The sequence below is a fragment of the Lacerta agilis genome, chromosome 12, assembly GCF_009819535.1.
Source record: "Lacerta agilis isolate rLacAgi1 chromosome 12, rLacAgi1.pri, whole genome shotgun sequence".
Taxonomy (NCBI): domain Eukaryota; kingdom Metazoa; phylum Chordata; class Lepidosauria; order Squamata; family Lacertidae; genus Lacerta; species Lacerta agilis.
The window spans coordinates 56,072,004-56,086,995 of NC_046323.1; the positions used below are offsets into that span (position 1 = coordinate 56,072,004).

The 14,992-nt window shown below is 56.2% G+C and overlaps 1 protein-coding gene across 2 annotated transcripts in view; it reads right to left on the minus strand.

Annotated features, from left to right (window-relative positions):
• Positions 1-14,992, minus strand: part of AGAP3 (ArfGAP with GTPase domain, ankyrin repeat and PH domain 3) — a 101,251-nt gene that overhangs the window by 13,858 nt on the left and 72,401 nt on the right. For both annotated transcript variants that reach the window (XM_033166305.1, XM_033166304.1), the window contains exons 11-12: positions 13,319-13,487; positions 1,044-1,232 (exon numbers count right to left, since the gene is read on the minus strand). In XM_033166305.1, the coding sequence (XP_033022196.1) occupies positions 1,044-1,232; positions 13,319-13,487 (358 nt within the window). The remainder of the gene's footprint in view (positions 1-1,043; positions 1,233-13,318; positions 13,488-14,992) is intronic.

The window sequence follows — 14,992 nt, forward strand, 5'->3', positions numbered from 1 at the left end:
AGAGCCCTCTGCCATGCCCCACATCCACTGGCTGGCTGGCTGGCTCCCGCTGCCGCCCGCTCACTCGTTCTCTCCCTCTTCCTCTCTCGTTCTCTCTCTCTCTCTCTCTGCCCCATCAGCAGTAACAGTCTGATTAATTCGCTTCCAGCAGGGAGCTGATGGGGCCAATGATGGAGGCGCTGCATCAGGCGCGCCGAAATTGATAGTTTTTCACAGTTACAAATGAGGAGCCTCCCCAGCTCCAAATGGCGGCGGCGCAGTCGGACTCCGGTAATGATCATAAAGAGGCTCTCTTTAAACTGCGAAAGCCCCTGGGAGGGAGTGGGGGGGGCGGCTGCTGCGCTAATGAGAACGACAAGGGGGCGAGCAGGCATGGAAATGGCTCCTCCACTCTTGATGTGCATTTAACTGCTTTTTTAGTGCGGCGGCAGAGCCAGGAAGCACCGAGTGATGGATGCCGCACACAAGCATTTATTTTCCAATTCGGCAAAGTGGCTACGTTGGGAAATGTATGAATTATTTTAATTCACTCAACTGTCCTGAAACACCCGTGCAGGAGGGAGGGAGGGAGGGAGGGAGGGGGGAGGCGGGAGAGATTTTTGCTGGGACTCCTGCTCATTGCAGCCAGCCAACGGGTGCAGCACATTCGCAGGCAGGCGTGAGAGGGTGGCCAGAGGCTTCCCTGGGGAGGCAGGAGACCCTTGCTGCCTCTCTGCCCCTCCAGGCCCGACCTCCGACCTCCCCTGGCCCTGGGGTGGCTCCTTTTCTCCGGCCTTTCCCAATCCCTGTGCAAACACCTTGGGGCAGGGACCCTTTTGTAGGCCCAGGCTTGGAATAAAGAGCAGGACAAGGGGAGGTCAAAGGGGAGTGAGCCAGAGGGGAACCCCCGGCTCCCTAGGAGGGGGGGGCAACTTCTAGCCTGCATCATGGCAGCTGCCCCTCTCCATGGGCTGAACTGCAGCCGGCCTGCCCACCTCCCACAGCACAAAACTCACAAACCCCTTCCCTGCTGCACTCCCCCCCCCCCGGCTGCTGCCACTCACCTGGGTTTGGGACGCTGCTAGGCAGGACGACGGCTTCGTTCCACTGGTCTGCGCTGGAGACAGAGTAGGACCGCTGGTGCATGCCCCCTCCCCCGCCGCCATCCGGCTTCATGCTGAAGCCCACCAGGTTGGTGCCGCTGCCCGAGCGCTCCGAGTGCAGGGAGGTGCTGCTGGCCGAGTGGGGGGCACCTGCAGGAGAGAGACAGCCCCGGGGTGAGCGGGAGACCCAGGGGCATTTTCTCCAAGCCCACCTGGGCTTGTGGGGTCTGCAGTGGAGGGACGGAGCCAGGCCTAAGGACTCGGAGGAGGGAGGCCAGCAGGCAGGCAGAGCCACTATATCTGGGCATGGGGGGATGACTGCCCCCCCCATGGCTTGGAGCTCCAGTCCCTCTGCACACAAAAGGCTACAGGTAAGCCGCTAAGTTGCGCTGCTTTACGATGCCTTAAAAACACCTGTCGAGGGTTGCTTTGTGGAGTCACCCCAGCTTCCCACCCCAGCCGCCACCAAAGGGGGGGGCAGCAACAAGCTGTGCCTCCCTCCCTCTGCCCCCAGTATGTGGTCCTTGGGGCCACTTGCTGGAGAGGCCAATGGCAGCTTCCTGTGGTGGGGAAATGGACAAGGGAGCCAGCAAGGAGCTGGGGCTGGCGGGGGGGACAAAGAGGCAAGGGCCAGGGCGAGGAGGGGGCCACACTCCTGCCCACCACAAGTTCTGAGCTGCCTGTCCGTCTGTGCCTGCAGTGGCCAAGCCCACCCACCTCTGGCCTGGCACCTCCTGACTCATCTGATGGGAAGGACAGTAGGAGGGGCATCAGTGGCAGACAGACAGACAGACAGACAGAGGGTCCTGTGAGGCGCCAGCCTGAACCCCTGGCCAGAGAACCACAGCGGGGATATGGCAGAGTCTGGAGGCAGAGGGCTTGTCACCCCGCCCTTCTTGATGTCTCCCTCCTGCACCACACGCCCTTCAGGACCCCTTGGCACACAGGAACTCTCACTCTGTCGGGGTGTCCTGGCACTGATATCGTCTTACAATATGGGAACGAAACTTTTGGGGTGCCCAAGTCAAGGGGGGAATGGAAGGACCAAGTGAAAGCCGTCAGCGCGGGTGCTGCTCCCCTCCCATTGCGCTGAGCAAGGGGGCCAAGCAGCCCCAGCTGGCCACCCACGGCTTGCCCCATTTCAAGGGAGCCGCCCCATCACCACAGCCCTGGGCACTTCCAGAGAGAAAGTGGCAGAGGACAAACACTCCTTCTCGGCCCAAGACTGATCCAGGAAGGCAAGGGGGACCAGGGCAAGGGAGGCAGAGAGCCACAGGCAGGGGCTGAAGCAGCCCCCCAGCTTGATGGGGCAAATGGGAGGGGGGCACAGAGGCTGATGGGGAGACAAGGGGGCTCATCTCAGCAGACTCCCTCCTTGGAAGGGGGCGGACTCTCCTTCCCTGGAGGGTTTTCAAGAGAGGTTGGATGGCTGAGATTTCTGCATTGCAGGAGGTTGGACTAGATGCTCCTTGGGGGCCCCCTTTCAAAGAGGAGCGCAGGATGCCTGCCCTGGGGCTAGGATCTCACAGCTGGGGGAAGGCAAGGCTGGGCCAAGGCAGCCCCTGATGCCCACCCCACACAGCTGGGGCTCCAGGCAATTGCAGCTGCTCTCAAGCCAAACCCGGCCTTGTGCTAATCTTGATCTCTCTGCTATAGAGAGCACATTGCCAGGACAGGTGTAAAGGGGTCCGGGGTCCGGGGGGAGTCTGGATGCTCCGCTGACCCCCTCCCCTGCCCCACCCTGGGATGAGTGACAGGGCCGCCTGCTCCCTGCTCCGCTGAGCTCCCCCTCCCTCTGGCGGTTCAGCGCCTGAAAAACACGTGTAAAACCGCGACACTGACTTTGCCTCTAATTAGCCCTTAATTTACAAGACATACTCGGAAGGGTAATTAGCTGGTGCTCGGCTCTCGGCTGCCACATCCATCTCTCTTGCTGCCTTCCCTGGCAGGAGGGGAGGGGCCGCAGCAGCGGCAGGCAGGAGCAGCCATGGTCAAGACCCCCCCCCCCCACCAGAAGAGCCGCGAGGTCCCAGCAGATCCCAAACGTCAATCTCCCTTCCCTCCTTGTTCCTAAGGTAATACTTCTCTCGCTCCTTCTTCCCCGGTGGGGAGGAGGACATCATTCTGGGGTCCACCTCAGGCGGCAAAATGTCTCGGACCGGCCTCTAGCAGCGGGAGGAGCAAGAGGAGGACAGCAGCCTTCTCAAGACCTTGATTCCACCAGCCACCCTCCCGCCTCCGGGCAGAGCAATGGCATCGTGGGCACAGGCCCTCTGGAATGCCCACCCGGCGTCTCCCACCCCTGACTTCTGTCCTTCTCAAGGTGCAAATCAGGCCAGGTCTTATTTCACTGACTCAACAGGCACACGAGTTTTGTGCAGGGAGGGGGAGCTGCCAGGGATAGCCTGGGAGATTAGCTGGGCTGGGTTTTCACAAAAGCAATAGATAATAATAATAATAATAATAATAATAATAATAATAATAATAATTTAGATATACCCCGCCCATCTGACTGGGTGGCTCCCAACAGAATATTAAACACACAAAAAATCAAACATTAAAAACTTCCCTAAACAGGGCTGCCTTCAGATGTCTTCTAAAAGTCGGAGAGTTGTTTATTTCCTTGACATCTGGTGGGAGGGTGTCCCACAGGGTGGGCACCACCACTGAGAAGGCCCTTGCAGGGAGGGAACCACCAGAAGGTCCTCAGAGTTGGACCTCAGTGTCCGGGATGGACGATGGGGGTGGAGAAGCTCCTTCAGGTCTACTGGACCGAGGCCATTTAGGGCTCCAAAGGTCAGCACCAACACTTTGAATTGTGCTTGGAAACGTGCTGGGAGCCAACGCAGGTCTTTCAGGAGGGATGTGACTCGGGGTGGGGCATAAAAACTTAAGGAAAAGCCTGCTGGATCAGGCCAGGGGCTCCTCTAGCCTAGCATCCTGTTCTCAAAGGGGCCAACTAGATACCCATGGTGGGAAACTCTGCCAGCAGGAGGCAAGTCCGAGATCAGCCCTCCTTCTGCATGCAGCTTCCAGCAACCAGAAGCATTGCTGCCTCCAGCTGCGGATGTCAGAGTCCGGCCATCGTGCCCAGGATCCACCAAGAAGAGCCCTCCTGTCCAACCATCCAACAGGAGCCCACCATGGCTTCCTGGGGGAGCAAGCTCCACCGTTTAACTTTGTGCTTTCTTTAATCTGCCCTGAATCTTCCCACATTCAGCTTCGTAATCTGGAAGTCCACAAATTCCCCGAGATAAGCATCCTTGCTGTCTTCCCTTTATTTATTTTTAAAAAAGGACCCTGGTGTGGGATTTGTGAAGAACTCAGGTGAACTATACCTGCTGAGAAGAAGAGCTCCCAAACTGCTCTGGACTAGTTACAGGTGGGTAGCCGTGTTGGTCTGCCATAGTCGAAACAAAATAGAAAATTCTTTCCAGTAGCACCTTAGAGACCAACTGAGTTTGTTCTTGGTATGAGCTTTCGTGTGCATGCACACTTCTTCAGATACGACTCCAATGTGTGGACTAGAACGACTCCAATGTGTCACTCGCCTGAGATGCCAGACGGCCAGTGAAACACCTGGCTGGGCTGGGGTGGGGTGTGGAGGCCCAGAACATGAGTTGGGCTAGCTGAAATTCTCTGCTGGGCACAGAAAAGGAGGGCCAATGCCCTGCAGGCAAGGATGCCTCCCCAACAAGCCACTGTTAACAGCGCCCCCCTGCCCCCCGCGCCAGCCAGGCTCCTGGCATCCGCTCAAGGCATGCACCTGACCTGCCGGCCACGATGGGCGATACCCTGACATCACACAAGCACCCCAGCAGATTCCAGGACCCACGACTCGGGCAGAGCGAGTGGATCCAGACACCCAGGTTCAGTAGGGGCTCCTGGGTGGGAGGCAGGAGCCAAGATGCCAGCACCTCAACAGCCTGACGCGGTCATTGTCTGACGCTGGGGGGGGGGGGCGGGCAGCGACTTGTGTTCATGATGGCAGCTCTCCCTCTGAAGGTTCCCGGACCTGGGGAGCTGGAATGCGCCAGGCAAGGCGGGTGGAGCGGGGGGGCTTGGGCAGAAGGAAGCTGGGGGCTGAAATTGCCCACCAGGCGGCGGCAGCAGCAGGAGGAAAGGGAAGGGGACACAGGTGGCCACACAACCACAAGCTCATTCTGCAAGGCTGCAGAAAACGGGCCCAGCACAGTCCTCAGGCGGAGCTCCAAGGGGGGTGGGGCTCAGAGGACTCACAGGGGCAGAGCCTGTTTGGGTTTCAAGTGAGGAATTCTGGATAAAGTGCACAATGGGCCACACAACACCCCCCCCCATTAGTTTGCTGCTTTCACCCAGCCAGCCACTCACTGTGCCGTTTCCATTGATGGGGAATCAATCTCTGCCTTCCCCTCCAAGAGTGGGCCTGGAGTGTGTGTGTGTGTTGGGCTGGAGGGGGGGGGCAGGTGGAGGCTGCTCCACAGCAAAAGCCCCCTGGAAGGACAGCTCGCTGCACCCCCTCTGGGCTGGGCTGGGCTTTGTCGACAGCACATTTGGGGGGGGAACAGCCAACAAGGGCAGGAACGGCCAGCTCTATCTGTCCGTGGCAAAACAGGGGCCCACAGCAAAGCATGGAACCCCCTTGCCAGTCTCCCTCCCATGAGACCTGATGGATGACAGACAGAAAAGGTCCCACAGCGGCCGCTGGAAACCGGGGACCCCACACCCACCCACCTGCCACCCCGAGTTTTCCCGCTAGGAAACTGGCAGGCTCCAGCCCACTGCCCAAGGCGGCGCCAGAGGGTCCTTTGCCATCGTTCTCTGCACAGGTGTCCCGGGAGGCGGCTGAGGGCCAAGAGCGGAGGGGAGGCCTTCTCTTGCAAGGCTCTGGGGAGTCAGGAGGAAGGGAGGGAGGGAGGGAAGGAAGGAAGAAGGGAGCTTGAGCCGAGAGACACCTCAGAAAGCTATTTCACAGAGCTGTGCAGCTGGAAACGGCATGGCAGGCGGGAGTCACTGGAGCAGCCCCTGAGTGTCAGGGCCATCAGCACAGATCCGGGCGCTGGGAAGGGAGCAGAGAGAAGCCAGGCTCAGCTGGCAGAGGACAAGGGGGGGCCCTTGCTGAGGGAGAGGCCCTGGGACAATAACCCCCAGCCCTCTCTTTTCCCCCCAAGTGAAGGCAGGAAGAGGCTGTGCCCATGGTTTTCTGCTGCTTCGGAGGGGAGGACCCGAACCAGTGGATTCAAAGGACAAGAGATTCTGCCTAAACCTCAGAGAAAGCTTTCTGAGGGTGAGAGCTGTTTGCCGGCGGGACGGACAACACTGAAAGGTGGTGGGCTCTCCTTGCTTGGTGGTTATCAAGCGGAAGTTGGTTGGCCACCTGTCAGGGGTGCTTTGGCTGGGATTGCTGCATCGCAAGGGGTCAGACTCGGTGACCCTTGGCAGTCCCTTCCAACTCTACAATACTGATTCTAGGATCGCTCACAAGGACAGATCCCGGTAACTGCTGAAACACGCCAAGCCAGCTGATGGCTCTCGCTCCCTTCCCACGGGATCTCTCTGGCAGGAACTGGCACACCTGCGCTGGCTCTGTCTGAGCAGGAGGCACCTGGGGAGGACCAGCTCACCTTGAGCTCCTTGGAGGAAAGGTGAGGTGCAAATGCAGTAAAGCAAACACACGCACACACACACACCCCTCCTCCAAAAAAGCCCAGCCTTGTGGGGCTCAGCGGTTTAGCATTCAAAGCTGTGTATGATCCGGAGGGACAGGAGATGATTTTCCCAGTCTTGCTTAACAGGACACTGTGCTCTCTCTTATCCTACGATGCTCATTTTGCATAAAATGTGCAAGTTGCTCCTCAACTAAAACACGATCCATTGCTCCGTGTCCAGAGAATCGGACACGGAGCAATGGATTCAAACTACAAGAAAGAAGATTCCACCTAAACATGAGGAAGAACTTCCTGACAGTGGGATTTGCTGCCAAGGAGTGTGGTGGAGTCTCCTTCTTTGGAGGTCTTTAAGCAGAGGCTTGACAGCCATCTGTCAGGAATGCTTTGATGGTGTTTCCTGCTTGGCAGGGGGTTGGACTGGATGGCCCTTGGGGTCTCTTCCAACTTGATGATTCTATGATGCAGGAGAGCGCAGGGAGCTGCCTTCTACTGAAACACCCCCCCCACTGAGAGACCACCCAACCCAGTCTGGCCAACACCCCCTGAAATTCCCCTGGCATTGCTGCCAGAGACCTTTTAGGCAAGAAATGCTCCCGGGAAATGAGCCTGGCAAAGCCTGAGCTCCCTCGCCTCCTCCACAGGCCACACTCCTCCCTCGGGCACCAGCCAGGGCACCCCATAATACACATTCCACATTGGCAAGAACTCAATGATTCCAGAGCTACACTGTGGAACTCCCTGCCTCTTGACATCAAGCAGACGTCTTCACTGGACCTTTCACAGAGCCTGCTAAAAATATTATTGCTTAAACCAGCCTTCCTAGATGCTTAGAAAGTTGCTGTGAATCTTAACGCATTTTAGTATTTTAATTTTGTGTGTGTCTTAAACTACGGAAATGTAATCCTGGTATTCTCGTTTTGTGCTTTGGCAAACCACAATCAGGCGGTGTGGAGAAACAAATAAAAATGGAGACTCTTTCAGAATAAAGAGCGAAAGGGTAATCCTGTTAGGGAGTGGCATTTTGTGAGGAGGGGTCTGCTGCCGCCAGACTGCTCTGGGTGACCAAAGAGGGCAGGAGCTGGAAGGAACACATGCAAAATGTTTGAATCTGTTTTAGTATTTTAACTTTTGCACGCTTTAAAGTACAGCTGTAATTTCATCTTGATTTTCTTCTCTTATCTTTTGTAAACCCCTTTGAGGCTTTTGTTTTGAACAATCAAGCGGCGTACAAATTTTTATGACACAAATCAATATATAAAGGTGCAGCCCCCCCCCCCAGAATGAGCGGCTGGTGCGAGCCAGGCAGACCCCCCCACCTCCGCTCAGTGGCGAGGCCTCTGCTGGCGCCTCCCGAACTCAGGCCCCCTCCGCCCGCCCACCTGAGGATGGGGGAAGGCTTGCCAAGACACCTGGGAAGAAAGCCGAGGACCCAGCCAAGGTGTGGCAGCTCCATGCTCAGATCACCACCTGAATTCTTCAAGCAAAAATACAACTTTAAAAAGCAGCCGTAGGGGGAGGGGGGATGCTGGGTGCTGGGGGAAGAGCCACCTCTTATCTCCTAAGCTTTTTTTCATGACCGAACCCCCCCCCCCCCGGCCATGGCAATCAGGGCCCAGGCAGAAAACGGGTGCCCGTTCCCAGCGCATGGGGAATTTAGACAAGTGAAGGGGAATGTCCATTGGGAAATGGCTGAGCAGCCCCTCCCCAGCCTCAGCTGCAACCTTCCAAGCCAGAACTGCCGCCTTGTTGCCTTTGCCATGCCACCTCTCTGAGCTGTTTTTCCATTTTACAAAACACTCGCTCAGAGATGGATAGAAGAAAGAGTCCCTACCAGAGAGGAATGGCAAACCGAGCCGATGGACTGTGCCAAAATGGCAAAGTTGACCGGGAAGCTCAGGAACCAAGAGGACAAAAACTTTTAAAAAGAATGGGGGGAAATTATAATCTATTTAGGAGACCACTGCAAGCAGATGAAGACATTAGCAGGGTTTTAATCTCATTTGTAATGTAACAAACACTAATGGATAATACGGATGGATTCTTCAGTGTATCTGAAGAAGTGTGCCTGCACACGAAAGCTCATACCAAGAACAAACTTAGTTGGTCTCTAAGGTGCTACTGGAAGGAATTTTTTTTAATTTTTTAATTTTGTTTTGACTATGGCAGACCAACACGGCTACCAACCTGTAAATGGATGGATTGATTACAGAATAATATGCAGTTTTAAATGTTAATAATAGGACCCATGAAGGGGATGGGGGGGTCTCGAGAGTCAGAGTAATCTCTATATATGGATGTGCATTTGGACTGTTATAAAATTACATTTGCAGAATCAAATAAACATGATCAATCAATTTTACAAAACATCAAGAGATCCATGGATCTTCCAGGCATGGATTCAGAGAAGAGGAATGAGTCCATGCCAAAGCTGTGCCTCTTGCATGGGCTGTGTGGGCTAAGATGTAAAAGCAGGGTTACCAAATGTCCCCATTTCCCAGGGACAGTCCCTGGATTTGTGAATAAGTCCCCGGACAAATTCCATCCCCGGATTTCATCTAATGTCCCCCGGAAACGCAGCAGCGGCAGTCTCAGCAGCCCAGAGCAGTTGGCTCTGGCTGGCTTCAGGAGCTGCTCAGAAGTCCCCATAGGATGGTAGCACAGGGGCTTGAAGATAGAATCATAGAATCCTAGAGTTGGAAGAGACCCCAAGGGCCATCCAGTCCAACCCCCTGCCAAGCAGGAAACACCATCACAGCATTCCTGACAGATGGCTGTCAAGCCTCTGCTTAAAGACCTCCAAAGAAGGAGACTCCACCACACTCCTTGGCAGCAAATCCCACTGCCGAACAGCTCTTACTGTCAGGAAGTTCTTCCTAATGTTTAGGTGGAATCTTCTTTCTTGTAGTTTGAATCCATTGCCCCGTGTCCACTTCTCTGGAGCAGCAGAAAACAACCTTTCACCCTCCTCTATATGACATCCTTTGATATATTTGAACATGGCTATCATATCACCCCTTAACCTTCGCTTCTCCAGGCTAAACATACCCAGCTCCCTAAGCCGTTCCTCATAAGGCATTGTTTCCAGGCCTTTGACCATTTTGGTTGCCCTCCTCTGGACACGTTCCAGCTTGTCAGTATCCTTCTTGAACTGTGGTGCCCAGAACTGGACACAGTATTCCAGGTGAGGTCTGACCAGAGCGGAATACAGTGGTACTATTACTTCCCTTGATCTAGACGCTATACTCCTATTGATGCAGCCCAGAATTGCATTGGCTTTTTTAGCTGCTGCATCGCACTGTTGACTCATGTCAAGTTTGTGGTCTACCAAGACTCCTAGACCCTTTTCACATTTCAAGATGCAGCTTCCTGGGTGCCTCCACCCTCCCTGAGCCCAGCAACTAAGCTGTGAAGGGAGACCTCATGCTGCCTGTCGGATCAGCCTCCCAACTCCTACTTGCGTGCAAGCAGGAGCGGGGCGGGGGTCTCTCAGTTGTGAAGGGAGGCTTCATGCTGCCTATCAGAGCTTGCGTGCAGCAGGAGGGGGCAGGGATCTCTCAGTTAGCCAACGGGAAGCCTCCCTTCCCAGCTGAGGGATCCCCGCCCCCTCCTGCTTACACGCAAGCAGGAGTTGGGATGGGGCTGCTCCAAAAGGCAGTGTGAAACCTCCCTTCCCTCTGCCACCGCCATCGCTGCAGCATCAGCGTCCTGAACATGTAGTATTTATTTATTTAAAGTGTCCCTGGATTCATTGAAAAAAAAAAAACTGGTAACCGTAAAGGGACACACCTGAGTTAAGGGCAGCTTCCTTTGACCATAGTGGGGGTGACACCTGCTGCAGAGGGTGCTGGGGGTGGGGAGCACAGCTCCCCCCTTTCCAGGAAGGCTTCCTCAATGCCACGGAGAAGCCTTTTCCATCCTGGCGCTCTCCAGGTGCTCTGAACCGCAACTCCCATCAGCCTCAGCGTCATGTAGCCATTGGGCTGATGGGAGTTGTAGTCTGGAAGGCGCAAGGATGGGGAAGACGGCCTGAAGTCCAGCGGAAGAGCTAAAGGCACGGCTGCTCATTACCGATTACGGGACGGAGCTGTTTTATTCTCCGAGCCTTCAAACTTAAAATGCAACTTTCCACAAGGTTATAAGGTCTCCAAATAACACCTTCCATTTATGTATGGTGTGCAGTTGGGGTTGCTAAGGAGTCACACACAATATCATTTCATGCTTTTAAAACAGTAAAGGCCTTTGGCTAATTAAACCATCTATGGCCTTTTAGATTCTCTCTCTCTCTGTGTTGTGTTTTTGTTATTATGGTATATATTTTTGTGTTTTTATACTGTAAACCACCCTGTGATCTTTGGATGTAGAGTGGTACAGAAATTCAATAAATTTTAAAACCTTTAAAAGCAAAGGAAGGTTAGGTTTGGCGAAAATGATGATGATGATTGCAGGCTTCTTCCATTTTTGGTCAAAAATCATTATTGTTGCTGTTCTTATTATTATTTATTTGCATTTCTGATAGATTTCAACACAAGAAGAAGAAAAACTTTGCGGAGGGAGATAGGAAGGCCACGGCTAACGGGGCAGGGAAGCCCAGGGCTGCCTGGACAGAGAACAGGGGCTGCCAAGTTCAGCCCTGGCTGGGGGGCCACGGAAGAGACCCCTTGAAGAGGGCTGTCACCTTTCCCAGGGCAGGGGAGTCCAGAGACCCCTGCTTCCAGAGGTGAGGGCGGGGTCTTCGCTCTGCCGGCCTCCCTCCCTCCCCCCAAAGGCCAGGGCTGCTGCTCCGTTGCCCAGCGCCCCCCCCCGCCCGCCTCTCCCCCTGCCTCAATGTCATCACCCCCGTAGTGAGCAGCAGAGCAGAAGCCAAACAGGTTTTCCCTTTTCTTTGTTAATTCTTCCCTCATTACATTTGAAATTCCACAATCAGTGTGCACTGTAATTGTCGAATTTGATGCTAATGATTAATGAATTAAACATGGATCCATCAATTAGTCCTTGGAGAATAATTCTGCATAAAGCAGCGGATAATGTAATTACAGTAACAAAGATAATGAGATGTTAACATCGACAGAGCCCGACGTGACATGATCACAGCAGGCAAAGCAACCGGGCTTGGGGGAGCCAATCGCGCTCTCTGCCCCCGCGGCGCGGGCGGGGGGACGAGGGGGGGCAGGGCACGTGCCTGGCCGGGGCGAAGGGCAGAGCACATGCCAGCCATGCGCGCGGAAGAGGGGAACAATCAAGCCAACGAGCCAGCCCCACGCGCACCAATGGCGCCACCTCCTCTGCGCCACGGACGCAAGGGCAGAGCAAGCCCCACAGCCCTGAGGGACTCTGTTCCCCCCAAGGCCCGAACCTCTCCTTCCTCTTGAACCCAGAGCAGAATTCCAGACGAGCACCAGGCACCCCGACCCATTCCCACAGGACCTTCCATCGACTCCCTCCAGATACACCAAGGTCTCCTCTTCCCACACACCAATTGCCCATCTGTGTGCCACCCCCCCCTTTGCCCTGCCTGGGTGGGAACATTGTGGCACTGACTCTGCACAGCACCGGGCAAGGGCATGTGGGGCTGGCCGGGATCTGGCTCCGAGCTGCAGCGTTGAGAGGGCCCCCCAGAAAGCCAGCTGGAGGGAGCTGGAGCCATGAATGCCAAGCATGCGCACCGGAGCAGAAACAACAAGGAGATTTGTTGTGGCTGCAGCTTTTGTGGGATCTCTCCAGTCCTTGAAAAGATTCGGCCACAAGCGGCCAGTGGGCCTTCGGAAGGGCCAGAGGGGACTCCAAGTCCATCGCCCCCCATTAAGACCCTGGCCTTGCCCCTCGGTCACAACACCAGATTTGCCCTTCCAAAGGACTTATCGGCCTCCGACTCGCCAGGCGGAACAGAGAGGTTCAGCAGGGCTGGCAGGGAAGGCGGGCAGAGCTGGGCAGGCGCCCCGAGCCAGGGAAAGCCGCTCCTTGCCGGCACACTCTGTCCACCCCCCACCCACCTGCAGGCAACGGCTGCCTTCGCCCGAGAAACAAAGCCCCCACTTTGCAAACTTCCCAACTTTGGAGGGCTTGGATGCTCAGCCGTAATGGGGCTTTAATGCTAGTTATTTGCATTTAATTAGACACTGAAAACCGTTAATAGAGCCGGCACTTTGCTCATCTTCTCCCTTCCCTCCATCACTCCATCTACATTCCATTAGAGGAACATTTGAGCTGCGAAGTCAAGCGCTCCAAAGTTGGGCAGCGGCGGCCGTCCTCCTGCCAGGGGGTGGGGGAGAGAGAGAGGCAGGGGCTGGCCTGTAGCCCCACGGCCCGTCCTCATGCAGCCACACGGCAGGGGAGGCCCCCAAGAGAGGGAAGGGAGGTCCGAGCACTGGCAGGAAGCCGTCCTTGCCAGGCTCCTGTGCTGCACGTTTGGGCAAAGGGCGCGGCAAGGGCAGGCAGCCTCTCCTGTGGGCCTCTGACTCCACCAGCACCTTCCCCCCCCCCGCTGCCCCCCTCACCCAGGCCTTTGTGCTTTTGGCTCCCACAGCAGCATTTCATGACTGCCCGAGGCCGCGCTCCCCCTGCCCCACAGCAAACGCGCCCCGCTCTTACTGGAGCCTCCAGGGAACTGGATGCTGCTCCTCTCCTTGGCCAGCCCGTTGGTTTTGGGGCTGGCGCTGGGGGCAGCGGTGGTCGTGGCCCGCGGAAGCCTCTTGCCGGGCACCTTCACCGTCGTCCTCAGCAGGTCAATCTCCTTCCCGTGGATGTTCTGCATGTAGTCCTGGGAGAGGCAGAGGAGGGGGGGCTCAGTCGTCTCTCGCACCATCGGGTCTGGCAGCTGCCCCCCCCCATACTCAGGTTGTCTCCCCCCCCCCCGGATCTTGAAAGGGCCTTTCTCTCCCCACCACAACCACAAGGGAGCGCAGTGGAGGCGATGTTCGTAGCCCAGGACCAAGACCAACAAGGCCCTGGGAAGAATCCTTTACCCAATGGCAGCTGGTCCCTGGACTGTTCCTGCAATAGCCCCATTCCTCCTCGGGCGAAAGGCAGTGGCTTAACCAGGGGGGGGGGGAGCATCTGTGAATACCCTTAGGAGCAATATGTGCTTTGGAAGAAGTTGCTTTCCGTGAACACAGAAATGGGAGAGAGACTCCCCTTCCCAAGCCATCTGGCCACAGGAACCAGGAATGGGCCAGGACCCAACCACCGAAACTCCGGCCCCCAGCAGTTGCTGATGGAGCTCCCCCTCCCCCTCCTATGAGTCTCTGGCTTGCTCATGCCCTTCCACCCCCCCCACCCCCACCCCGGTTTCCAAGCATTTGCTAAGGTCGGACCAAACAAGCAGTGCTGAAAGAGGGAGGGGGGGCGTCTCCCCCCAGCGCTGTGTCCCAGTGTGCACTCTGTCCCCAGCACAAGGCAAGGAGTGTAGGGGGGCAGGGACTTAGAGAGGCGGCATGGGTCCGCTCCAGTTCCCAAGGAGGTCACCAAGCAGCTTCGGCAGAGTCAGCGGCACCTGCGGCAACAGCACCTTGAGACTCAGGCGAGGAGGAGGAGGAGGAATGATCCTGAGACGCAGCCCAGGAGAGAGAGGAGGTTTCAGAGACACAGGCCTCCACCTGCAGGTGTGCCCACAGGCCTCCCTGCTCCGCCCCACGGCCTCTGCCTCCAGCGGCGCCCGCCCAGCGCAGGGACCCCCAGGATTTCCCCTGCCTCAGCAGAACTGCGTCCTGGCGCTAGCTGGGCTGCCTGCCTGCCGGAGAGCAGCGCCGCGGTCACCAACGCACCGCATTTATTGCCTGCCATAAAACAGCAATTCCTTCCCAAGCCTCCTCGCTAATTACCCAGCCAGTTCTCTCATTTCATTTTATTACTGGAATTAACAACGAGTTCAAAGCGTGGAAAGCTATTAAGATGTGTGATTAAGCCACATTCAATTAGCTTCTACAAACAATTTAATTGATGTTGCAGATAGAATTAACAGAAGGTGATTGTGTGAATGGCTTCAATGGCTGCAGAATGGGAGGCGCCTCCTTCGTGCAGGGGGGGGGGGAGAGGGGGAGAGAGAGAGGGAGGGAAGGAAGGAAGTAAGGAAGGAAGGGCAGAGAGGCAGAAGCTGTGCATGGAGAGATGCTTGAGGGGAGCCCAGCCGAGGCAGAGAGAGCCAAGGGTGACCCCCTGGGCGGCCGGAGGCAGGGAGGCTGCCTGACAAGCCCAGGAGGAACCAGGGCACCCCCAGAAGCAGTGGGAAGGGTGCCGGTTCCCCCTTGGTTGCAACGGCCACAGCCC